This window comes from Crocuta crocuta, unplaced genomic scaffold (genome assembly GCF_008692635.1).
Source record: "Crocuta crocuta isolate KB4526 unplaced genomic scaffold, BGI_CrCroc_1.0 scaffold299, whole genome shotgun sequence".
NCBI classification, from domain to species: Eukaryota; Metazoa; Chordata; class Mammalia; order Carnivora; family Hyaenidae; genus Crocuta; species Crocuta crocuta.
Genome location: NW_027532747.1, coordinates 9,968,821 through 9,994,807, shown reverse-complemented (window position 1 = coordinate 9,994,807; position 25,987 = coordinate 9,968,821). Strand labels below are relative to the sequence as shown.

At 46.3% G+C, this 25,987-nt stretch overlaps 1 protein-coding gene across 1 annotated transcript in view; it reads right to left on the bottom strand.

Moving 5' to 3' along the window:
- The window catches only part of FBLN5 (fibulin 5), a 76,373-nt gene that overhangs the window by 16,193 nt on the left and 34,193 nt on the right, over window positions 1-25,987 (bottom strand). Inside the window, exons 4-6 of the mRNA XM_077780938.1 lie at window positions 8,268-8,390; window positions 5,145-5,261; window positions 1,273-1,392 (exon numbers count right to left, since the gene is read on the bottom strand). Coding sequence (XP_077637064.1) covers window positions 1,273-1,392; window positions 5,145-5,261; window positions 8,268-8,390 — 360 coding nt within the window. The remainder of the gene's footprint in view (window positions 1-1,272; window positions 1,393-5,144; window positions 5,262-8,267; window positions 8,391-25,987) is intronic.

The following is a 25,987-nucleotide window of genomic DNA, read 5'->3' as shown; positions in this document are numbered from 1 at the left end:
AGAAAGTAGCTTTTCATGCCTGAAGGTATTTTATTAGCTTCTGGGACTGACATTTAACACATCTGAGGCTCTCTGTAACTGCCTCCTCACGGCTCTGGCTCTCCGGGCCCCAGGGAGAGGTTGCTCATTTGTTCAGAGAACTCTGTCCCTAGAACACCCTTGTCCTCAGCGAGGCTACCACACAAGTCTCATTCAAGACCTGGGTCAGTTCCTGTCACAATGAAACCCAGGATTAGGAAACTTTCCATTCAGCAGGACAAAAAGATTTTCACACCCTAGAGTACGGTTCACTTATTTTGAAGTATACGGCGAAGCATCATTAATTCGGATGGTGCTACTTCACAACGGCTCAGGATGCCAAAAGTGGATGCAATGGAGTTTACTTTAGTCCAGTATTTACCAAAAGAAACAAACAAACAAGAAAAAAAAAACAAGGAAAGAAGGAAAAGAAGGAAGAACGAAAGAATAAGCTATACATGGCTCTGTGCAGGATGCTGCAGGGATTTATGGGAGTAAAATGCCATCCCGGTTCTCAAGTTTACAAGAGTTTTCAAGTTTCTTGTCACAAGGGTGTAATAACAAAATTATAATGGAGTCCACAAGAAAGACCTGGCAGAGAATCGTAGCTTCTGGGTCTTAGAAGGACTTTATAAAAGGTCAGCAAAGCCACCACATCTATGTTCTCACAGGTTATTAAGAATTAATTAATTCAGTCAATCATTCATTCATGGATTTGAGGACCGTTGATCACATGCACGCTATGTGCCAGGCCTGGAGCTAGGAATTGATTGATTATTTGTAGAGAATTTAGAAGTTCACAAAGCATTTTCACTTACACATATGAGCTCATTCACTCAGTGTCCCTGCCAACTGTACCTTGGGAAATATGCTATTACTCCAAAGTCACTTCCCTCTACAAGTACTATCTATGCAATCGTCGGGCCTTGTCAGTGCTGGGTAGAGATAGATCAAACCAGTACACAAAATTGGGTGACCCTTTTCCCAAAGGGTGACCCTTTTCTAAAAGGCACCTCCATCGGCTTTTGCATTAGGGGTCAAACGACAAGGGAGAGGACTCTACTCCACCTTTCAGGAAGTGACTCATCTCAGCTTTGTGTGGATGTGACCCCACTGCACTGGGAAATGTCCCAAACTGGATATGTGTCCATGAAATGAGAGGAAACACCTGTAAAGGAAGCCCTTGTCCTCTGACGCCCCCACCCCTGGACCTCCTAATACAGATGGAAGTCTCCAAATGCCAAAGCCCATTACCACTGCAATGAACACCGTCATCCTCAAGTTCATATCCTGGGTCACAGCGGCAGATGAAAGAGCCGTAGGTGTTGACACAAGTTTGCACGCAGGGATTCTCAGTTGCACATTCGTTCACATCTATGGGAAAACAAAAGCACATCACTGAGCATTCGCACGCCAGAACATCCCAATGACCAGGCAGAAAATGCACTGGCAACAAAATCTACCGGGGCTAGGAGACCAGATTCACAGGGGCCCAGGATCTCCATCCAAGATCTACCACATCCAGAGCTCAGACCCCAGAGCGTTCACTGAAGGACCAGGGTCTCCATCCACACGCCCCCTCCTTGCTCCCCAGATGGGAAGGGCAGAAACAACTTGTACACACATCATATCCAAGCATATGCGTGTACACAACACCCTTCCTAATGATTCCCCCCAGGCTCACCCACAGGAATGTCCAGGCAACATCTGCCCTTCCCCCTCACCTACCGCACTATATCATCGATTTGCTCTCCCCTCACTGCCACTGACTCTAAAGTTTAAAGAGATAAATAACCATGACAATTCTAATAACTTTGTGATTGCTACAGACCTTATTATGTCCCTTACGTCCCTCTCCAAAATTCTTTGTTGAATCCCTAACCCCCAATGTGACTGTATTTGCAGATGGGCATTTGGGAGAGAACTACAGTTAAATGAGGTCCTAGAGGTAAGGGTCTCATGATAGGATTAGTGGCCTTCTAAGAACTGACACCAGAGAGCTTGCTCTTGCGCACCCTGCCGTGCGAGCACACAGTGAGAAGGCAGCCATCTACAAGCCAGCAAGGGGGCCCTCGCAAGCACCTCACCTTGCTGGCACCTTGATCTTGGAATTCAAGCCTCAAGAACGATGAGAAAATAAATTTCTGTTGTTTAAAAAGCCACCTGGTCTGGTATTTTGTCATGGCAGCCTGAGCTAAGACAATTACTCATAAATAATGCCACTATTACAAAAGGGTCTCACACTTACTGAATCCCTACAACAGCCCGGCTTAGGGACCACTGCCCCAGGTTACAGGTTCAGGGGGTTGAGGAGGGGCCGCAAAGGAGCATAAGGAAACTTTTAGATAATGGAATATTTCATCACCTTGAGTGTGGTGATGGCTGCATGGGGGTTTAAACACATCAAAGTTAATGAAACAATGTACCTTTACTAGTGCAAGTTATGGCACACCAATTATACATGAATAATTTTAAGGTTGTTTTAAGGTTGGGAGATGCATCCAAGTTCAAGCTAGTAAGAGCACAGCTGGAGCCGGAATATGAGACAGAGGAATTTCCATGATATCAGCGAACTATTCTGCACAGTTCATCGGGATGGGGGTTGTGGGGGGCACCTGGGTAGCTCAGTCGGTTAAGTGACCAACTTCAGCTCAGGTCATGGTCTCACAGTCCGTGGGTTCGAGCCCTGTGTCAGGCTCTGTGCTGACAGCTCAGAGCCTAGAGCCTGCTTCCGATTCTTTGTCTCCCTCTCTCTCTGCCCTTTTCCCGCTCGTTCTCTGTTTCTGTCTCTCAAAATAAAATACAGACATAAAACATTTTTTAAAAAAAAGGATGAGGAGGAGGGGGAAGGAAGGAGCCCCTTTCTGCACTGGCATTGGCTGACTTAATTTAAGCACACCATCTCCCAAGCCCCGTACGCCAATGACCAAAGTTGCAGCTGACAGTACTTCTATCCCCTTCAAAGTCCAGGTAAACCTCTTAAGGCTCTGAAAAGAGATTTGAGTGTTTTCAGAGTGAAAAGCCTTCATTGGCAACAGCTTGAAAAGCTTTTCTTCACGGGGAGGGCTAATCCTAAGCCCACACAGCTCCTGCCTCCTGGCATCATCAGAGCTTTCAGAGGGGGAGAAATCAGGGCTCTGGAGGGAGGGTCCAGTGAGGTACCAGTCTCCCCAACAACAGAGCTTGGAGGCTCTGTGCCCTAGAAGCCAACAAACACCATGGCGGTGGGTCTTTGGGTCAAGTCCAGGCAGGAAGGCACCACCGAGCATTAGGGCCCATGTCTGTGGCTTCCGGCCATACGCTGATCACACCAATGGGAGTGAGCTCTGGTCTGTCTGCCTGCAGCTCTCAGCTGCCTCTGTAGAGCACCAGGACCCACAGGACAATGCCCCCTGCACCCTGGCTGCATTTGCCTGCCAGCCCGGAGATTCACAAGTGCCCAGGTGCCCTTGTGAATCATGCGGGAGTAGGCCACACCCCCCTCCGATGTGCCAGACGGGAAGGCTGAAGCCTCGGTTCTCCCAACTCTGCCACCACCTGGCTGCGTGAGTTTGGCCAAGTGGCTTCACGTTTTTGAGCTTTGACTTCTTCATCTGCAAAGCATGGCCACACGCACCTGCCGTACCTGCCTCCTAAGGCTATTGTTGGGGTTCCGTGAGGTTAACAGAAGCGTCACTGCCTTGAGGAGTGCAGAGCACCCTTCCCTGCGCGAGGCATTAGGACAAAAGCCCAACGGTGTAGGTAGCATCCTGTGCTCCCGTGGACCCTGCTGATGCAACATCCTGGTGGCCGGGTGCCCGTGTCCAGGCTTTATCGCACTACTGCACTTGGCACTGCCAGCTGTACTATCTGCTCCCAGTCACAGGTCTGTCCCTGAGAGGCCTTTTTGGCTCTGCTGAGCATGGCTGTTCCTCACGAGGTGCTAATGCACCTTGCCAGTCTCTGGAGGAAACCTGGGCTGGTGCCACCACCCCCCGCCTGGGCTCAGAGAAGCCCGCAGCTGCCTAATGTCACTCATCACGGCAGCAAGGGAACCGGCGCCTGCTCCCTGCTCCGGTGGGAGGGAAGGGTCCTTGTTCCATCAGCTCCCTCGCCCTCCGGCCCCGGCCTCGGCTCTCAGGAGAAAACTACCTCCCTTGGCGAGAGGAACACAGTCGAGACTTCTTGGAACAATTAGCAGAACCAGTCTTGGAGGGAAAGACTTACAGAGAATCCAGGATCAGACCCTTTAACCGCTGATGCCTTCCTGTTTACTCAATGATTTAGATACGATTAAGTGAATGGAAACATAATATCCCCGGACTAGCTGGCCAGGAGCCTGCCCGCCAGACCTCAAATGGTGTGACAAGGACATGGGCACTGCAAAGGCTGGTGGGGGGTTCCAAACAAAGACCTCATTCTGAGGCTCCGGCACCACNGTCTTGCACTAATTCCTTGGGCCTTGGGCCCCCATTCACTTCCTGAGCAGCAGAAACCCTTCAGACGGAAACTGCAATCGGCATGTGGCTTGTTTTTCTTACTTATCAGTATTCGAAGTGATCCTATAAACCCCAGAAAAATGCCTTTGTTCCATTCTGGTTTTGTGTGAAACACTGGGTAGTAGGAGGAAATCATCATCGCCGCTGGACCCTCTGCTAAGGAACAGGCCCTCCTAGGCTAGGTCGTAGGCAACACTGGAGGGAGAGGCACAAGAATTGCCCGTGAAACCCCTGCACGGAGTATGTGTGTACGTTGTAAGGCATCAGAGGTCAGGCGCCCGCCCTTTCTGACAACCCCTCCTGTGCATCAGGAACCAAACTCAGGCCACAGGACATGCGTGGAAATTTCTGATTAGCCAGGAAAGCCGGTGGGCCTATTTGTGGAAAGTAGACACAGAGAGAAGCAAATCCACGAAACCGTATGCCCCAGCTGATGGACGACCGTGGTTCTAACCTCAGCCACACTCAGAGCACTTTTTGAGATCTTTCCCGTAACCGCCGTTCGGATCTCAGGTTTCTGTAAGCAACGGAGACAGGCACGTGGCGACAATGAGCAGGAAGGCGCACGCGCCACGGAAACCGTCAGACTGCAGAAGACAGTGTCTAGAGCTGTCACGTCGTGCGCAAGTTATCATCTGCATCACTTACCTTGGCAAGACCTTCCATCCTCGTTGAGGGTAAAACCAGGGTTGCAGGTACAGGAATAGGACCCAGGAACATTCGCACACAGCTGCTGGCAGTAGCCGTAGCGACATTCATCAATGTCTGGAAAGAGAAACGCCAGCAAGGTGAGACATTCCGTCTCAATCACGAGCGCCACGCCCGGCACCACTAGTGACGCCATTATCACCCATCTCTTCCGGAACAGGATCACCACGGGAAGGGAAGCGGAAGTAAAGAGAAGACAGCACCGATTAAGTGTTGGGGATGGCGATTCCTTCTTAGGTTCGGTCTACCTACAACCTTTCCTGTCCCATCTCAGTCCTCTGAACACCTGAACCTGTATGGAAAGTTGCAGAAGAAATGTCTGCTTAGGCTGGGATATGGGACTCCAACATTCAATGCTAAGATGTATCCAACATGGAGAATCAACTCTAAGATTCTACAGAACCTCCCACTGCGCCGGGAAGGAACAAGTTGGCTTCAAGTGTAAGAGGAATCCATAGCCTCTCTCCCATAGGCTCCTTGCCAACTCTATTAACGATAAATCTGTCTCAGGGCACCTGGGTGACTCAGTCAGTGAAATGTGCAACTTTTGATAGTGGCTCAGGTCACCATCTCATGGTTCGTGAGTTCGAGCCCCAGCATCAGGCTCCGAGTCGACAGCACAGAGCCTCGTTGGGATTCTCTCTCTCTGTCCCTCCCCCACTCACGTTCTCACCCCCCACCAAAGTTAACCAAAGTTAATAAACTTAAAAAAAAAAAGACTCTGTCTCCATCTCAGGAACAAGAGCAAATGTCGGCCAGGGCCAGCAGGGTAGCAGTGCCGTCTGGAGACCTACGAATCCAGTAACACAAGGATGCCAGAGTTCGCCTTGGAGCTCCTCCTTGCACCAGAGCAGACAGAAAACTCTGGATAAACACGCCTCTTCTGAGCCATGGCTGGTCTTTCCTGAGCAAGCAGCTCTGTGGGTGAATGGATCCTTTTAGCAAGCTGGGCACTGTGCCCTCCCTGCTGACATGGACCAGTCAATGGGGAGCCTGATGTCATTGGGAAAGCACTTTCCGATACTCCAAGTTAATGGGCTGATGGGCAAGAGAACTCCCTCCTGTGAGATGGGAGGCCTTGAAAGAAGCTTTCACAGATGGAGACCAGATCTCCACCTATACAAGTGGCTGCTGGGACCGGCCGATCTGACTGTAGCTGTAACTGGTCCTTATGCCCACATCCCCCAAATGTTCCCTCTTGGTACCCCAGTTTCTTTGGGGCCAGAGTCCATCCAGGGCTCTGGAGACCAGCCCAGAATCTGTCTTCGTACCTGGTCTCTACCACCTACTGCCAGAAAGGACCCCACCTCCATCTTACCCATTGTTCAGTTGTTCAGCCCCTCTCAGAGGCTGTGCCCTGCCCTTGTGATTGTCTCATCTCTGGGTAGCAGCTACCTCTAACCTGGCCCAGCCCACTGCCCACCGAGTGCGCTGCAGATCCTGCTTGGGAAGCATACTGACTTGTGCAGTTGCTGGTCCTGACCTTTCCCAGGGTGCACTTGGGCATGCCACCAAGGCCAGGGAGGCAGCAGTGGGGGTGGTGGAGTGGGGAGGGCATCCTCTGCCTAGGGGTACCTTGGAGGAAAGGCAGCCCCCAGCCCCTCATTTTTCTGCAAGAGCAATGCCTCCAAAGGTGCACAGAAGGGCTGGTAGACAGCCATAGAACTTGGGTTTTGAAAGAGAAAGAATTTGGCAAGGAGAAGGCGTGAGGTCAACCACAGTTAGGAAAGGCCCTCACTTTGGACGAAGTGTGAGTGGGTTGCGCATGTGGCTGGCACCACGTTAGGCCCCCCGGGAACATCTCTCCCTAAGCTTCTGGCCCTGTTGGAAGAGAACNACCGGGTCCTCTCTAGCGCCCCCTTGTGATGGAAAAGCAAACTGGCCTGGAAGGAGCCCGATTTTAGACCCAACTCGCTCTTTGTTCAAAACGTTCCCCCTCTTTGAGTCTCAGTTTCCAACTCTATAAAAGTTGGATGACATAATATCTAACATCCCTTCCAGCTCTGAGAGTCGACACATTAAGTTCTCGTACAAATAACTCACTCACTCACACTGATCTGCTTATGTTCAAATCAGTGGCATCAAATTTTCCATAATAGCTGAGGTTGGTTAAAATGCACAGCGACCATCATATTCACGAATGCCATGTGCTGCCAGCTCTTTGGTGCATGGCTGGAAAGGAGAAGAAGCCAAGCCCAGCCTGGCTTATCAGCCCCAAAGATGCTGACAACGGGACTCTAGAGCGGACCAACACTCAAGTCTCAATCAAGAGAGTTTTGGGAAAAAAAGAACCTTCTTCTTCTTCTTCTTTTTGTTTCCATGATGTTGTTTGGATTTGTTTCTCAGCTCCTCCAGGACTGACTTTGGGCAACAGAGCAGCGTCTTAGAGAACTTAAACTGGTAGGGCTTTTCCAAGAAAACACAGCATAGAAATCACACCCTCGAAATAGAAATTGAAGTGACAGCTAGAGATTGCTATGAATTCATTCGCTTGGCTAAAGCAAAAACCAGAGGGGAAGAAAGGAAAATTGCCCTCCAGTAAAAATAAACAGAGAGATCATAGAGCAGATGCCAACGGCAAGGGACAAAATTCTCAATTGGTGACGACTGACTCCTTAAGAGTAAAGAGACCACAGTTAGCGGGGTGGGTGCTGGGAGGAGGTGTTAGAATCTACTGATCCACATTTGAGACCTGCAACATTTCTGTGACTAAGCAAGTGTTCCCTTCTCTTAGCAGGATTTCTGCCTAAAATAGAATAACCCTCACTTCTATCACTTCCTGCCTTGGATATAAACTTCCTGAAGGCAGGAGGCAGGTCTAGGTAAAATTGATGATGAGCCCTTAAACATTACATTCAAAAACTCTGATAATGGCATTTGACCGTGACGGTCACAACTGAACTGAATGGTCAGTGCTACACTCGAGCTGAATAGGCTTCTACCTCCCCCCGCCCCGAGAAAAGCCCACTGGCCATAGACCACCCAGTCATGCCCCCATTTCACAGGACCCCTGGCAACCATTCACTTCTATGAGTCTGTGAACCCCAGAGAGCTGTTACCTACCTAAGCACTGGCCTTCCAGAAGCCAATAGCCATCTGTGCAGGAGCAGGTATATCCTCCTTCGGTGTTGATGCAAATCTGGGTAGGATTGCACTGGTGAGAATCCGTTGCACACTCATCCACATCTGTAACACATATTCCAAAGAACGTCACCTACATTTATCCAGAGCCCTAGAGCCACCAGAGATGCAGGCTGCTTGCTTGTCCTTCTGGGAAGAAGGTGGTAATGTTCATGAGTTACATCCAAGGAAAGGATGCACCTCCCTGATGGATACCATTAGGAGGCGCTGACCTTTTAGGAGGGAGGAGACCTAGTCTTCTCCCCAGAAATCCATGAAAGAAAATGGCCAAGAAGAGACCACGCATCCTTGGGGACTCTTCTGACATCCTATCCCATCACTTTCTGAAAGCAGGTCACCTTGATAATAACCATTACTTGATTTAGAAATACACTTTGCCTGGGGCGCCTGGGTGGCTCAGTCGGTTGAGCATCCAACTTTGGCTCAGGTCATGATCTCACGGTTCGTGTACTGGAGCCCCACATCGGGCTCACTGCTGTCAGCCTGTCAGTGCAGAGCCCGCTTCTGATCCTCTGTCTCCCGCCTCCATCCCTCCCTCACTTGCCCTCTCTCAAAAATAAATAAAACATGGGGCGCCTGGGTGGCTTAGTCAGTTAAGCATCCGACTTTGGCTCAGGTCATGATCTCATGGTTCGTGGGTTCGAGCCCCGCGTCGGGCTCTGTGCTGACAGCTCGGAGCCTGGAGCCTGTTTCCAATTCTGTGTCTCCCTCTCTCTCTGACCCTCCCCTGCTCACGCTGTGTCTCTCTCTCTCTCCTAGAAATAAATAAAACATTAAAAAAAATAATAAATAAAACATCTAAACAATCATAAAGTAGAAAGAAACACGTTTTGTCTTAGGCGTATTCATTCATGGCTTAAACAGGGGTCTGTTGTGCACCCGCATGAGAAACACCTCTGAGAACATAACGGAAGAGAAACAAATGTCTCCTGCTGAAGGAAGCTAGGAGTGAAACCACGTGGTTGTATCTATCCACGAAAATCCTTCAGCCTGGGGCTCCTGCACCTTCACGAAGCTTCATGGAGGCCTCCAGTCTCCCCTCCGCTCCAGAGCTCCTGGGACTGATCTCTTGCTGCGTTTGCTCGGCACTGGAGTTCCCTGCACGGCTAAGACATGCCCATCGCTGTCTGCCTGGCAGTGTGCAGGGAGCGGCGTCCCAGTCAGTTCCCTTCTTCTTAATCAACAACTTCAGAGCCTAGACGGCAAGCTACATCCACGGTCACGTAACTCAAGACATCCGGTGTACACACACACACACACACACAGAGCCCTCAACACTTGTTTCTCCCCCTTCTCCCTGTGCTGCACTTTAGGGAGAGTGCTCCTGACACAACACCCTCACTTCCACCTGGAGCAGGGGACCTTCTCTAAACATCCATCTCTGCATTCACAGCACAGGATCCAGCGAGCACCTGGATCCGCCTGGCCCCACACTAGCCCCTCCCTCTTTGACCGCCTCCCCTTCCTGTCTGTGCCTTCGCAGGGCACCTTCCATTTGCTCCCCTTATTACTACACTTGGGGTTGGCGCATCTACATCTTCCCCTGCCTCCTCCAAAAGGACCATGTACAGTTGGAAATAATATAAAAGGTACCCACTGAGCATGCGTCGTATGCATATGTGGTGTACATATGTATGTACGTTGTGTGCATATGCAGTCAGCATGTGCATATGCAGTCGGCATGTGCATTTGTGTACGTCATGTACACGTGTAGAATGCAAATGTAGTCTGTATATGTCATGTGTGTAGTCTGTATTATGTGCACACATCGTGTGGATATATGACACTTCACATATGCTACCGTATTTATTCTCACAATCACCCTATGAGAGGGACTCATGATGCCCATCTTACAGATGGGAAAATTGCACTGATAGAGCAAATAAGCACCAAGCCAAGAGCTGAGCCCAGGCCTCCCTTCCCACCTGACTCCAAATCCCTCTGTACAGGTATGGCAGAGGTCACACCACCCAGCCCCATGCAAGTTCGGAAGGGAGCTGGCGAACTGGGTAGAGGAAAACTGTCTGCCTCTTGCCATTGCAGACTGCTGACTGTGGGGGGCGCCGAGGGCTCAAAGTGTGAATTCCTTGAGGACAGGGTTTTGTGTAAGACAGAGCTTTGCCGGCCACAAGCTCAGAAAGTGGGCCCAACTGATTTCGGTGAAACCTTCATCCAGGTTAAGCAACAGTTTCTTGGGATCATGTGACACCACCACAATCCACCACCACCTGTGACAACTCAACGCCAACAACACCGATCGGTACCCCNTTCGGTGAAACCTTCATCCAGGTTAAGCAACAGTTTCTTGGGATCATGTGACACCACCACAATCCACCACCCACCTGTGACAACTCAACGCCAACAACACCGATGGGTCCCCACCCAGCCCCAGACGGCCAGATGTCTGGGCATCACGTGGATTCAGGCTTCAGTCCTCTAAACACAATGGCTTCCAAGAACCTGGTTCCAAGATGGTGGCGGCCTCCACTCCACCCCGACACGTTGACGATGTGCAGCCTCCGTGGCAAAACCCCAGCTGTTCTTGGCTGCAGGAGCTCATGCCTGTGCCCTTGGCCTCCCTTCCACCCCCAGCTCTGCCCACCCAGCAAAGCCTCCCGGGGAAACTAGCGAATAATGCTTGGCCAGTAGCCACTCCTGCTCAAATCCATATCGAAGACTATGATAATAAATAATGCCACTATCAGCCAGTGCATATTTACATTTTTCTGGCGGGGAGTGATGGATGGCAATTGTACCCTGGGAACAACATCGCCTTAGGAATTTGCACTTTTTCCTGCCTTGAGGGGATTAAAGGGTGAGCGAGACCCAAGGGGAGAAGAGCCATTAGACTTGGTGATAGCAAGTTCCCAAGACTCTGTGTTTGTGTAACTTGCAACGCACACAATGTGCCGGCAGACTCCTGCAGAGAGAAGGCGAACACCTGCCAGTGGACCAGACTGCGCTCAAAAGGCCACGCGGCGCCTGACCGTGCACAGGCACGCGTATACGCAGGCACGCCCCTGACGGTGCACTGGCATGCGCATGCGCGTGCACGCCCGTGACCGTGCACAAGCACGCGTATACGCAGGCACGCCCCTGACGGTGCACTGGCATGCGCATGCGCGTGCACGCCCGTGACCGTGCACAAGCACGCGTATACGCAGGCACGCCCCTGACGGTGCACTGGCATGCGCATGTGCGTGCACGCCCAGGCACACGCCTGAACGTGCACAAGGGTGCGTATGCGCCGCAATGCACACGGGCACCTAAACAATTATGCAGGCCTAGAAACTACATCTTTAAAATTCATTTTCTTTTTTTTTTTTAATGTTTTTATTTATTTCTAGGAGAGAGAGAGAGAGACAGCATGAGCAGGGGAGGGTCAGAGAGAGAGGGAGTCACAGACTCTGAAACAGGCTCCAGGCTCTGAGCTGGCAGTCAGCACAGAGCCCGACGCGGGGCTCGAACCCACGAACCGCGAGATCATGACCTAAGCGAAAGTCGGACGCTTAACTGACTAAGCCACCCAGGCGCCCCTAAAATTCATTTTCTTAAAAAAAAAAACCAAAACACTTTTACTGAGCTAAAGAATTAACTTGACTATGCTACATTTCTGTTGATGTACGTTCAAAAAGCTGTATTTTCAACTTTCACTCACTCCCTGAGTGGATTATCAATATATACATATTTTTTGAGACCCCTGTAAGTCCCTGGAGTTCTTGGAGGGTGAATCTTATCTTTACACCTTCAGAACATTTCTGGTGTGGTGTTGTGTCCATTGTAAATGTTCAGTAATTATCTGGTGAATGAATGAATGAATGGACACAGGAAAAGCACACATCAATGCCTCTAAGCCCCCAACAAGTTTCCCCAGCCAGCGGGCCNCACAGACCTGGTGGAGCAGAAACTAGAATTTTCTCACTGTGGGGTTCCACCCGAGGCTGAAAGACTCCTCACACATTCCAGCTCACAGCGGAATTGCTTACATTAAATACATTTGACTTAAATAACAGAAGGAAAAATACATCGAACCACTCCAAGGACATTCTTTGGCAAAGCGTCCTTTTCTGCATCAGTGGAAAAGTACAAGTTACAGCAACCTGAGTACAGTGTCATTATCCTCGGATGCAAATCATGCCTGCTATTTCCTCTCCTGTGTGATATTTAGGAAGAGACTCCTAAGAAAGAATGCTGGGTACATTCAGCCACCTCTTCACTCATTTGTTCTTTATGTTCTGCTGTGTGTGTGTGTGTGTGTGTGTCCTCCCAAACCTTCAGGCCATTTGGGAGGACTGGCCTCGAGCGGAGCCCTCCAGCCCTGTCACTTCCAGAAGCAGACTCTCCGTAGAGGCCTCTGCCCACTGCCCGCCCTACTCCCGGAAGCTGTGGCCCAGACATCTGCCTGGGCACCTGGAGGATTCTGCCAGAGCAACGGTGGCTTGTCCCTCCCCAAGCGGGGCGACATCTGTCCACTGTCCAGGCAGCCGGCGCCCCAGCCACGGGAGGAGAGAGCTCGCTCACATCTCCAGAACCTGGTGGCAGATCGAAGCCCAGCACGGCACCTTCCTGGGAAGCAACTGCACTGAGTGGCACAGCTCTGCTGACCCTGGGCAGCCATGTCCAAGCCGTCACCTCTTCTTTCCAACGTCCCCGGAGTGGCCTTCAGTGAAACCATTCTCAATCGAAACAACTGCTCACTTAGAAGAGTCACCAAGGTCAATCATCCCCTTGACCCTCTCTCAGGAGGCCACAGGCTGGACTGGGCTCCCGGGTCTTAGGACAGAGGCCCACATATTAGGGACACTCACTGAGGATTTCATACTGCCGGCTATGTCTCATGTCCCCAGTTAGCCTGCCAGCTTCACATGGGCAGGTGCGCTAAGACAGTGTGAATAATAGATATCTGCCCAGTCCAGACGGGATATCATGGAGGAAGCAGATGGAGGAACTGGGCCTCAGGACATCAGAAGACAACGGGCAGACACCCCTAATGACAAAACGAATGGATTCTTTCAGATTGACTCAAGAAACACCATGGGGGAGTAGCCCCAATTCTTAGTGTTAACTCACAGGTTATCATATAAAGATCTCTTTCTACAGGCAGGCATAACAGGCTAAATGTGCCGCCATAAATTGCATAATAAATCAGTTTGTGTATAAATAATATGCATATCAGAGCACCTGGGTGGCTCAGTCCGTTAAGCATCCGACTTCAGCTCAGGTCATGATTTCATAGTTCGTGGGTTTGAGCCCCACACTGGGCTCTTTGCTGACAGCTCAGAGCCTGGAGCCTGCTTTGAATCCTGTGTCTCCCTCTTTCTCTCTGCCCCTCCCCCCTCCTGCTCTGTCTCTCTCTCTCTCTCTCTCTCTCTCTCTCTCTCAAAAGTAATAGACATTAAAAAAACTAAATAATATGCATATGTATGCCAGCTATTTATTTTTATATATTTATTACACTTCCACATTTATTCCTAAAAGTTAAAGGGAAAATACTCAAAACTGTGTTCACAGCACATGTTCTAATTGAAATGAAAGGTCCTTTAAAAACTGTAAAACAAAGCAAAACAAAACCCAACGATTCATCCATGCCCACGGGGAGAACATTTCCTAAACCATTCTGCCTGCACTAAAGCCTAAGAGGAAAAAAGACCAAGGGGCCGAGACCACTCCCCAGAAAGGGCGAGTGGGTAAAAAAATAACTTTGGGGGCAGGCAGAGCTGGATGTAAATGCAGACTCCTGCACATGATAACGGTTACCGAGCAAGTTCATCAGTCTCTCGCACCCGCGGGTGTTCTGCTAAAGTATTTGTGCATGGGTCTTATCACCACTGCCTGGCACATAGCAGGTGCCCAGGAAATTTGGTCTCCTTCCCCAAGTGAGATGCTATTTCTAACAGCTATGAAAGATAGGGGAAGCCTGGCTTCTGCCTGCACAGGCTCTCTTCTGGGATTCACCAAAGACACCAAGATGGCAGCACTGGGGCTCAGTAAGACATGATTAGCCCTATGGTTCAACCAGAGCCAGGGCCGGGACCTCTCCCTCTAGAATGGTAAACACATGGCAGGAGATTGGGACAAGAGTGGAAAAGCATAGGGTACCTTCTTTCGTGGGGCCTCCGTTTCCACCTCTGCGCTTTGGCATCGACGGGTCCCTCTATGATTCCATAATTGCAGTCGTCCTAAAGCCTAGGGGTATGTGTGTCTTACTGAACTCCACAGCTAACTGATCAATCTTTACACCATCTATGACTCTTCCTTCTTCCTATGTCTTCTGTTCTCCAATACTGTGAACAAGCAACGGGTCATCCTTGTGAACCTGTGTACACAACTTCGGAGGAATGTCTTGTGTGAGAATGGCCATCGGCCAAAGAGAAACATTCTCACTGGGTGACACGGGGAGAGATCGTCCAAAAGTATTTGGAAGACTACACCTTTCCAAAGGCCTTTTTTGGAAATGGCAAAATCATTTCCTTGGTAGTAAATTTTTACCCAGTGAAACAACATGTTTTCCCAGCCCATTTTTGTTCCTTCCTTGCTCAAGCTAATGGGGCTTGATAAGAAAGAAAATAACAATGGCACATTCCTACGCCTCCGACTGAAGCCAGTTTCAGGCCTGCTGCTGGGCTGGGTCAGTGCCATTTTTCAGCAAGACAAGCCCAGCCAAGGCTGGAAGCTACATAGGACCTACTTCCCAAACACCTGCTTCATTAAAGACCTCAGCGTTTGAGAACTCGCTTGTTGAAATCCAAGGACATCTGCACTCCATGTGTCTTATGGGTCCTGGGCAATAGTTAGGAACCAGATCTTTCTGTGTTTACAGCACTTTTCCCAGTGCTTGATATTAAGCTTAGGATACAAAGCTTGCTCATACTGCGCCTCTAATTAGGCAACAAATATGTGGTCCATTTTTCTAAACAACAAAAAATCCTTTCCTCTCAGATGAAACCAGCTGGAATGCAGGTTGCAACTGTTCTGTGGATTCTATTTTTCTACCCATAACGTGAGAGCTTGGAAGGCCCCTTCTAGCTCTGACCTTCTACAGGAAAAAAAAAAAAACAACAACCCACAAAACTATGCAACAAATGGAGATCATATTGTTTGGTCTTGGGTAATTATTTTCATCAGAGTGCTTGGAAAACATCAGCTGACTTTAGCCACTTTCAAAATGGGCAGTGAACTGGCCAAACCCATTCAACTTTTGCCAATGTATGAATGGTCACTGCAGTTGCGGGGGCGGGGAGGGGGGCGCAGGGGCCAAGGAAGGGATGACACATAGCCTCCTTCTTGAGTGTCCTGCATCAAATTGTCCTGACAGTAAGGGGCCAAGGCTGCTTTCTACCAGCCTAGATGTGGGTTTTTTTTTTTTTTTTTTAAAAGGGCTTGAGGCTTTAGTTATTACCATGACTGTAAACCAAACAAACATGGAGCTCAAACTAGATTTCCATCTACTAAAATTCATGCCATTTGTCCAACAGAAAAGGACTTTTGAACCTATGCAAGCCAGCAGTTCCCAAAACTAGCCACCCAAGAGAATCACCCGACTCGATCAGAATGTCTGGGATTGAGGCTTGGAAAGCTGTTTAAAGTTAGCTACATGATCCCAGCGCAAAACCACGTCTGGAACTTGCTATGCCAGACCAATACTTCACACACTCTGAGGTGCACATGAATCAGCGAGGACCTTGCCAATTTGGTAGACTTTGCATGTCTAACAAGCAACCAGGCAATGCCAATGCTGCTGCTGGCACCGGGACCTCACTCTGTGTCACAAGGTGCTCAAGTAATGCGGCACTTGCGTCCATATCCATGCAACCTGCTCAGAGTTTAAAAGGCTGTTCAAGAGAGTCTAGGAGAGAATGTAAGCGTTCAAATATCCAGCCGACGATTCCTCACTGGACATTTCTCTAAGAGCAAACCTGCGGGTTACTCTAGAATTGTGATTTTTAGAGTCTTATTAAACAAGTCCGCAGCACAGTAAACCAGGAAGGATGCTTTCCTGGTGTACAGAAACATCCATGATTCAATTCCACCCTGACGTGCTTGAGCACCTGCTGCTGCAATGCCTTGGGCGAAAGCACTGTGTGCCTTCCAAAGTTCCTCCCCCGGTCAGTTGGCCGGTGGTGGGTGATTTCCTATGAGTAAACTCAATTCTCCGTATATTAACTAAGTTCTTAGAAATAGTGCCCCTAAAGCAATGACAAAAATGCAGAAGATTCCAATTAGAAGAGAGGACAGTGGGGCACCTGGGTGGCTCAGTTGTCTAAGCACCTGACTTTGCTCAGGTCATGATCTTACAGTTCATAGTTCGAGCCCTGTGTCGGGCTGTGGGCTGACAGTTCAGAACTTGGAGCCTGCTTCAGATTCTCTCTCCCATTCTCTCTCTCTCTGCCACCCCCCCACACTCATGCTCTCTCTCTTTCTCTCTCAAAAATAAATAAACACTTAAAAAAAGAAGAAAGGACGGTGTCTTCCCTCCCAAGCAGACCACCTCCTTTCCACACTGCCTAGAAAGCCTACAGCTCTTAAATCTCACAGTCTCCACTGCATCTTCCCACAGTCTCCTCCTCGTTGTCCCGAGCCTATTCCTGTCTCCACACCCTGACTTCTTGGTCACCCCCAGTGTCACAGTCCATGATCTCATTGTCCCTGAACCTCTTTCAATGCTGTCTCAGTTCAGAGCATCACTGTTTTCTTGTACCCTCGGCTAGAAACCTCAAGCATCCCTACCGCCTTCCCCAACTCCCTATTCTCACATGATTCTCCTTCTGGAAATCTTGCAAATTCTCTTTCTTTACGTCACTTCAAACACTTCAAGGCTTCACTGTCTTTTCTCTGAATGATTGAAATAACTTCGTTACTAGTGTGCAGGCCTCCAGTCTTCCCTCCGCCCCCAGCAAGCTAAATACAACCTCCAGAACCATCCAAGACACAAAAATGATCACGTGGCTCTACTCTTCAAAACTTTATATTGCCTCCTGAGAATGTCAGAGCTTTCTTTTGGCACCTCAGCAACACAGCACATCAAGCCTACTTTCATCCGCAAACATGTGCTAAGCACATCTAGCTTTGTAGCACTTCATATTGTATTACATAGTTAGCTGTGTACGGCCCAGCTCCCTCCACTAAACTGCGAGCTTCTGGAAAGTCAGAACTGGGTCTGATTCACATCTCTATCCTAAGCTCCTAACACAGTGCCTAGCATGATGGAAAGTACAGAAACGAATTGGATTTGAGTGAAGGTACTTCATTTTCTGAAAGCAAGAGAGAAAAGTCAGTTAGCCCCACACGGCATGAAGGAAACAAGTTCTGCCATCTTCCTCTGGTGACCTGTATCTCATCCCCATGGGCTGAAGGATACCTGGCATTCAGCTTCAACTCCGGCAGAGCCTCAGGCCTCAGCCTGTAGTGGCTGGTGCTTGATTCCCATCCCAGTCTTTGCCCCGGACTGATGTGAGAGCTCCTCAACCTCTAAAGGCTTTGCCACACCATGTGCTTGGCCCGATGGAGTAAGTTATGTTTCCTCTTTCCTCTTAGAGAGCTGGATGTCTGGTCAAGGACAAAGTTTATTTCCAACAAACACAAGAAGGAGGAACGTCAGAGAAGGGGAAAGATACACCTTCTTTCTGGACTGAAAATGGGCACCGACCTCTTAGGGGACAACCAGGAAATCCTATCCGTTTTTCAGGCTCAGGACAAAACCCGCAGCCTGGCGCTGCCTCTGAGAATACCCAGGTGTGCAAACTCACCCCGAGGAATCAGTCTGCCATCAGCAACACGCATTCCCCTCCAGGTCACACGCAGAACAGGATAATGAAAATTGCACGTGTTTTGTTCCCCACACCTGAGATCATAAACCCTGCAACAGCTTCTGACCTTCTGCGTTTGCTTTCTTATCTCTGAAATGGGGCCAATGCCCCCGCCCTCCTAGTGCGTGCAGGCCAGCGGGGAAGACTGACATTGAACAGAACCAAATGCACAGGGCTGTGAGAACATATAAATGGGACTGTCCCAAATCTAGGAGGTGAGGCTGGTCTTGACACCGGACAATGATGCAGAGAAATGGTTCCTTCACATACATCTATTCCTGGAACCCCAGGGCAAGGGAGGGAAGTAAGAGATGGCTCTTCCAACATAACAAATTACAAGCATAGGCCAACAAGTGATTAAGAATATAGATATCTCATCCTAAGAGCAACCCACTACGTCTCCTCTCCTGCCCCCCCTCCCCCATCTGGTTCCCCATCTCTAGCAACAAGCCCAGCACATCAGAGAATAACTGTTAAGGCTACAAGTCAAGAGGAAGTGAAACCTTAGGGCACAGGAGGAAGAGGAAGAGGTGACCACAGGAGAGAGGATGCTAAGGATGTTGCCTCCTGGCTGAGGGGGGCCACATATCCTGAGGGTCTGGTAACGAGGGCCCCACCCCAAAAAAAGCACAGACCTGAAGTAGCACAGACCTGTTTCCCACCACCCTTTGCCTTGGCAAGAGTCGAATTCTATCACTTGAGACTTAAATAAATATTTGAACTAATTAAACACTTTTCACGATCGTGTGTTTACCTAGCCAGTGAAATAGGGGCTATCCTTTTACATCCACCCTTCTGTGGTTACTGGCAGATTCTGGATTTCTCTAGTGTGGAAGGCAGGGGGATGAAGGAGCTACATGTGGGGCCAACCAACTAACTTGCCAGACTTAATATTTAATATTAATTGACTTGCCAGGCCACTTTAGCACCCCCCCCCCCAAAGAGCACAGTGTCCAAGCCCCAGGGTCAATAAAAAGCTAAAAAGGATTCATTTATACCACATACATTTACCATGAGCCAATACTGCTATAGGTACTAAGGATTCAAAGATAAATGACCCATGGGTCACATCTGTTTACAGTCTAGTAGGGAATAGATAAGAGGCCAGATAATTCCAATTCAGTATGGCAAGTGTCATGCTAGAGCGACGAATGGGTCCCTTCCAGGAGGAACAGGCTTCCTGGAGCAGAAGATATTTGGGTGGATCTAGACAGATGATGTGACAAAGGTTGCCACAATTGGACACTGTCCTCCAATATCCATTCTCCCAACTAAAGACTGTATTCTTCAGTGAAGTGTGACTATGTGACTAACTCTGGCCAGCGAAACATAAATAAAAATAATGCGTAATAACTTCTGAGTCACACTTTAGAATAATGAGTGTGGGGTCCTTTTGTCACTTCTCTCCTCCCTCTGGGATGTAGGGGTGATGATGAGAGCTGGAGCAGCCATCCTGGATCCCGAAGTAAGAACCACATGTTGAGTTTGGCCAAGACACTCTTACCATTCCTGAACCACCTGCCTCTGGACTATACCATATGGGGAGATATAAATTCTCTCTTTTCTAAACTAGTGTGTTGAACGTCTTTTTGTTACAGCAGCTTAGCTTGCACCCTAATACAAATGAAAAGGAATTAGCCAAAAAAATGTAAGTGGGCTCCCCCACAGCCCCATCTCACTAAACCTGGAAGGTGGATGCACAGTGCCCTGGAGTTCCCCTTCTCCAAAAATACCTAAAGGAAATACAAAAAGGGAAACAAACAAAGCCCAAAGCTAGTAGAAGAAAGGAAATCATAAAGATCAGGGGAGAAAGAAATGGTGGCTAAAAAAAAGAAACAGAAAATATTAACAAAACCAGAAGTTGATTCTTTGAAAAGATAAACAAAAGCGAAAAATCTTTAGCTAGACTCACTAAGCAAAGAGAGAACACTCAAATAAATAAAATCAGAAATCAAAGAGAAGTTACAACCAATACCAAAGAAATACCAAAGGTCATAAGAGACTACTATAAAAAATTATACGTCAACAAGTTGGACAACCTAGAAGAAATGGATAAATTCCTAGAAACATGCAGTCTTCCAGGACTGAATCATGAAGAAATAGAAAGTCTGGATAGACTGATGCTAACAAGGAGTTTGAATCAGTAATCCAAACCTCCTGACAAATAAAAGTCCAAGCCCAGATGACATCACTGGTAAAGTCTACCAAACATTCAAAGAAGATTTAATACCTATCCTTCTCGAATTCTTCCAAAAAACTGAAGATGAGGGGACACTTCCAAGCTCACTTTATAAGGCCAGAATTACCCTGATACCAAACCCAGAAAAGAACATCACAATAAAAGATTACTACAGGCCAATAATCCTAATAAACACAGATGCAAAATTTCTCAGCAAAATATTAACAAATTGAATTCAACAATACATTAAGAAGATCATACACCATGACCACATAGGATTTACACAGGGATGCAAAGATGGTTCAACATTTGCAAATTAATCAGTGTGACACACCACATTAACAAAATGAAATACAAAAATCATATGGTATTTCACTAGATGCAGAAAAAGCATTTGATAAAATTCAACATTCATTATGATAAGAACTCTCAACAATGCAGGTATAGAGGGAATGTAACATAATAAATACAATAAAAGACATTTTTGACAGACCCGCATATAACATCATACTCAATGGTGAAGAGCTGAAAGCTTTNATGGTTAAGAGGTGAATGCTTTTTTTTTTTTTTTTTTTGAGATCAGGAACAAGACAAAGATGCCCACTTTTGCCACTTTTATTCAACATAGTATTAGAAGTGCTAGTCAAAGCAATTACATAAGAAAAAGAAATAAAATGCATTCAAATGGCAAAAAAAATTAAAACTGTCATTATTTGCCGACAACATGATTTTATATATAGAAAACCCTAAAGACTTCACACACAGAGAAAAAAAATACTTAGAAGTAATAAACAAATTCAGGAAAGTTGCAGAACACACTATCAATATACAGAAAATCTGTTGTATTTTAATACACCAACAACAAACTACCATAAAAAGAAATTAAGAAAACAATCCCACTTACAATTTCATCAAAAAGAAAAAAATAACTGGGAATAAATTTAAACAAGGAGGTAAAAGACATGTATATTGAAAACTACCTGACACTGATGAAATAGATTGAAGAAGACACAAATAAATGAAAAGATATTCCATGCTCATTGATTTAAAGAACTAATATAGTTAAAATTTCCATATGACCCAATGCAATCTATAAATCCAGTGTAATCCCTATCAACATCCTAACAGTATTTTTCACAGGAATAGAAGAAACAATCCTAAAATCTGTGTGGAACCACAAAAGATCCTGAATAGATAATGCAATCTTGAGAAAGAAGAACAAAGCTAGAGGCATCATGCTCCCTGATTTAAAACTACATTACAAAGTTATAGTAATCAAAATGATATGGTATTGGTATAAGAAGAGACATACAGATGAGTAGAATAGAACAAAAAACCCAGAAAAAAACCCATATATAGTCAATTAGCTTAAAAGGAGGCAAAATATACAACAGGGAAAGAACAGTCTCTTCAATAAATGGTGTTGGGAAAACTGGAAAGCTACCTGCAAAAAAAAAAAAAGAAAAAAAGAAAGAAAAAGAGAGAGAAAGAAAGAAGGAAAGAAAGAAAAACTGGATCACTATGTGACACCATACACAAAAATTAAGTCAAAAGAAATTCATGACTTGGATATAAGACCAGAAACCATAAAACTCCTAGGAGAGAACATAGATGGTAAGCTCTTTGACATTGCTCTTGGTGATTTTCTTTTTTTTTTTCTTTTTATTTTTTTGGATCTGATTCTAAAGGCGATGACAATAAAAGCAAAAATTTTTTAAATGAGTTATATCAAACAAAAAAGCTTCTGCACAGGGGCGGCTGGGTGGCTCAGTGAGTTAAACGTCTGACTTCAGCTCAGGTCATAAGCTGTTCATGATCAAGTCCTGTGTCTGGCTCTGTGCTGACAACTCAAAGCTGGAGTTTGCTGCAGACTCTGTCTCTCTCTCTCTCTCTCTGCCCCTCCCCTGCTCATACACTCTCTCTCTCAAAAATAAATAATAAACATTTAAAAATTCTTTAAAGAAGCTTCTGCACAAGGAAATTCATCAACAAAATTTTTTAAAAATTAAAAAAAGCAATCTACTGAATGAGAGAAGATACTTGCAAATCATATATCCAACAAGGGGTTAATACTCAAAATATATAAAGAGCGCGTATAACTTAATAATAAAAATAAATAAGCAAATAAACAATCTGATTTTTTAAATGGGCAGAGGATCTGAATAGACATTTTTCCAAAAAGATATACAGAAGATGAAAAAAGGCTCAGCATCACTAACCATCAGGGAAATGCAAATCAAAACCACAATGTGATATCATCTTACACAACAAGATATCACCTGTCAGAATGGGTATTACCAAAAGACAAGAAATAACAAGCGCTGGTGAGAATGTGGAGAAAAAAGAACCCTGGTGCATTGTGGGTGGGAGTGCAAACTGGTGCAGCCGCCATGGAAGACAGTATGGAGGCTCCTCAAAAAATTAAAAATAGAGCTAACATAGGACCCTTGTCTACTTCTGGGTATTTATCCAAAGAAAATGAAAACACACTAATTCAAAAAGGTATTTGCAACCCTATATTCATGACATCATTATTTACAATAGCCAAGATAGGTAAACAATCCAAGTATCCATCAATGGTTGAACAAACAAAGAAGTTATGGGGCGCACACACACACTCACATACACACACTGGAATACTACTCAGCCATGAAAAAGAATGAAATCTTGCCATTTGTGACTTTGGGGGTATTATGCTAAGTGAAATCTTGCCATGAATGGACTTTGAGGGTATTATGCTAAGTGAAATAAGTCAGACAAAGAAAGGCAAATATGATTTCACTTATATGTGGAATCTAAAAACAAAACAAGCAAACAAACAAAACACATAGATGCAAAGAACAGGCTAGTGGATGCCAAAGGGGAGGGAGATTGGAGGGTGGATGCAATGAGAGAAGTAGATCAAGAAGGACAAACTTCCATTCATAAAATACGTAAGTCGTGGGGATATAATGTACTATTAATGACTATAGTCAATAATATTGCACTGCATACTATGTAACTCTACATGGTGACAGCCAAAAAGTAGACTAATTGTGGTGATCATTTCACAGGGCACACAAATACAAAATCACTATATTGTACACCTGAAACTAATATAATGTTACATGTCAATTACACCTCAATTAAAACTTTTAAAAAGCACATGAGGAACAGTATGTGCAAAGGCACAGAGGCATGAGAAGCACAGCACATTCAGGGAGCCAAAAGCAGTTAACATGGGTGAGTGCAGAGAGTGAAGGGGGATGGAGGAGAAGGGCCCATTTGTAAAAGGGTCACGTGCCATGCTAAGGATGCTGCAGGAGGAGGGGGAAATGGGAGCAGAAAGAACTGAAAAGGGGGAAATAAAAGAAAAAAATGAGGAGACAATGAGGAAGGAAAATGAGAGAGGAGGAATCAAAACGCAGCTGTCCTCTCCCGCATCTGGATACTTGTGGCTCTTGACTGACTGCTACAGAAGTCCTAGCCCTTTGCAGTTCTGCAAAACTCAACATTAAGTTTTATGGATTTTTTAAAATGTTTTTTTGGGGGGAAGAGAGAGAAAGCACGTGCGAGATCAGTGGAGAGGCAGAGAGAGAGGGATAGAGAGAATCCCAAGCAAGCTCTGCGTTGTCAGTGCAGAACCCAACGTGGAGTTCGAACTCATGAACCATTAAGATCATGACCTCAGCTGAAATCAAAAGTCAGGAGCTTAAACAACTGAGCCACCCAGACACCCCATTACATTCTAGGTTTTGATGAGCTCTCTGAGTTAGTTTTGACAATTTGACTTCCATCTTTTATAAGACCACAATAAAGTGAACCCGAAAAAATGTGGTCCCTGATTCTAAATGGTTGGTAAATGCTTTTTTGATAAGAGTTAGTAGCAGTTCTGAAGGACATTCTAATTTAAAAAAAAAAAAAACATTAAAAACTAATGGCCTAATGTAACTCCCAGGAGGCACCACACTTCTCTGCCTCCTGCCGCAGACTTCCTAGAAGCCGTTGTCTGCAATCGCTGCTCTGCTCTGCACCTTCCACTCTCTCTAACCCACTCCCATCAGACTTCCAGCTTTTTAATTCCACTATGGCTTCTCTCGCCAAGGTCACCAATGACTTCCACAATGTCAAATCCAATGGCTCAGTCTTCATCCTTTCCTACTTCTCAGTATTATTTGGCACAGTCAACCTCCCCCTTCTTCTTTAAAGACTCTTTCATGAACCCACTCTCTCATCGTCTGGGAACTTCCCTAAGGTCGTCCTGGTACTAAGTATGGCTGGGTCAGGACACAACTCAAGCCTTTGCATTTGAGCCCAGACTGCTCTCAACCCTCATACCCTGGCTGACCTGCAGCCTTGCATGGACAAAAAGTCAGTAAGTATTTGCTGAATTAAAAAATGCTGCCAATGGCAGAATATTACAGTTAGAAAGAATTTAGAAATCATCTAAGCCAATATATCTCTACATGGACTGTACATTTTTATCACCTAGGAAGCTCTAAAATATATGTTATAGCTTTTAATATATATATATGGGTAAGTCTTTCTCAGCCTCTGAAAGGCAAGTTCTGACGTCTCTTCTACCTGGAAAGCTGATGAATCTGAATCCTCTATACTCCAGATGAGTTTCCTATGGTCTTCACTGTCTACACCGCTCACCTATGGAGAGCTAAGGAGGCCCTCTGGAGGACACAAGAGGAAAAGACATAAACAAGGCTAGGAGATGCCCACAACTTGCCTCCGCATGCAAAAGAAGGACAAGGACTTTGTAGACCAGACTATTACAAAGGAGGGAGAAAACTCAAGGTACGAGGGCGACCTGGCTGAGGAAGGGCCTCTGACCTGGTGCCAGTTAAAAAGTATGGGCAGCACAACTGAATTTCTACTTTCTGGTCAGCCCCATGTCAAGTGTCTATTATAATACATAAACGTTATTACAATGTACGACCATTGTTACAGTATATGAACACCATTGAATATGTGAATGTTATTGCAATATATGAATCTTGTTATAATCTATATTTACCTCTTTCCTAAGATTTACTCCAAAATAAGAATGTTCTAATATTTCCCTCTACATCTCTTTCAAGACCTGTTTAATAGGCATCTTCAAAAGGCTTCTCAAAAGCTTAGGAAGACAGAGAAGGTAATGATTCACTCTTTTCAACTTCATATGCCAAAGTGGTATTGAGTCAAAAAGGAGAAAATGAAAAAAATTAAGTTTTAACACATTTTTAAAAGGAGAAAATGTACTCATTAAAACAAGGAATGTCCGTTCATTCATTCATTCATTTATCCAATATATACAACTAGTGCAGAATGGATATCTACTTCTCATTCTTTGTCTTCAAATGCCCTTTAACAAGCAGAAGTCAGTCAAATGTTTTTATCTACGTATATTCTCTTACATAAGTCCAGAGTATTACCCACCTGTTATTTTAAGAAATAAAAATGAGGTGGAGATGGGAGCGCCTGGGAGGCTCAGTCAGTTAAGCTTACAACTCTTGATTTTGATTCAGGATAAGATCTCACAGTTCATGAGCTTGAGCCCCTCATCAGGCTCTGCATTGACAGTGAAGAGCCTGCTTGAGTTTCTTTCTCTTCCTCTCTCTCTCTCTCAAAAATAAAAAAATAAACATTTTTAAAAAATGATACGGAGATGGTCAGCGTACAGATCA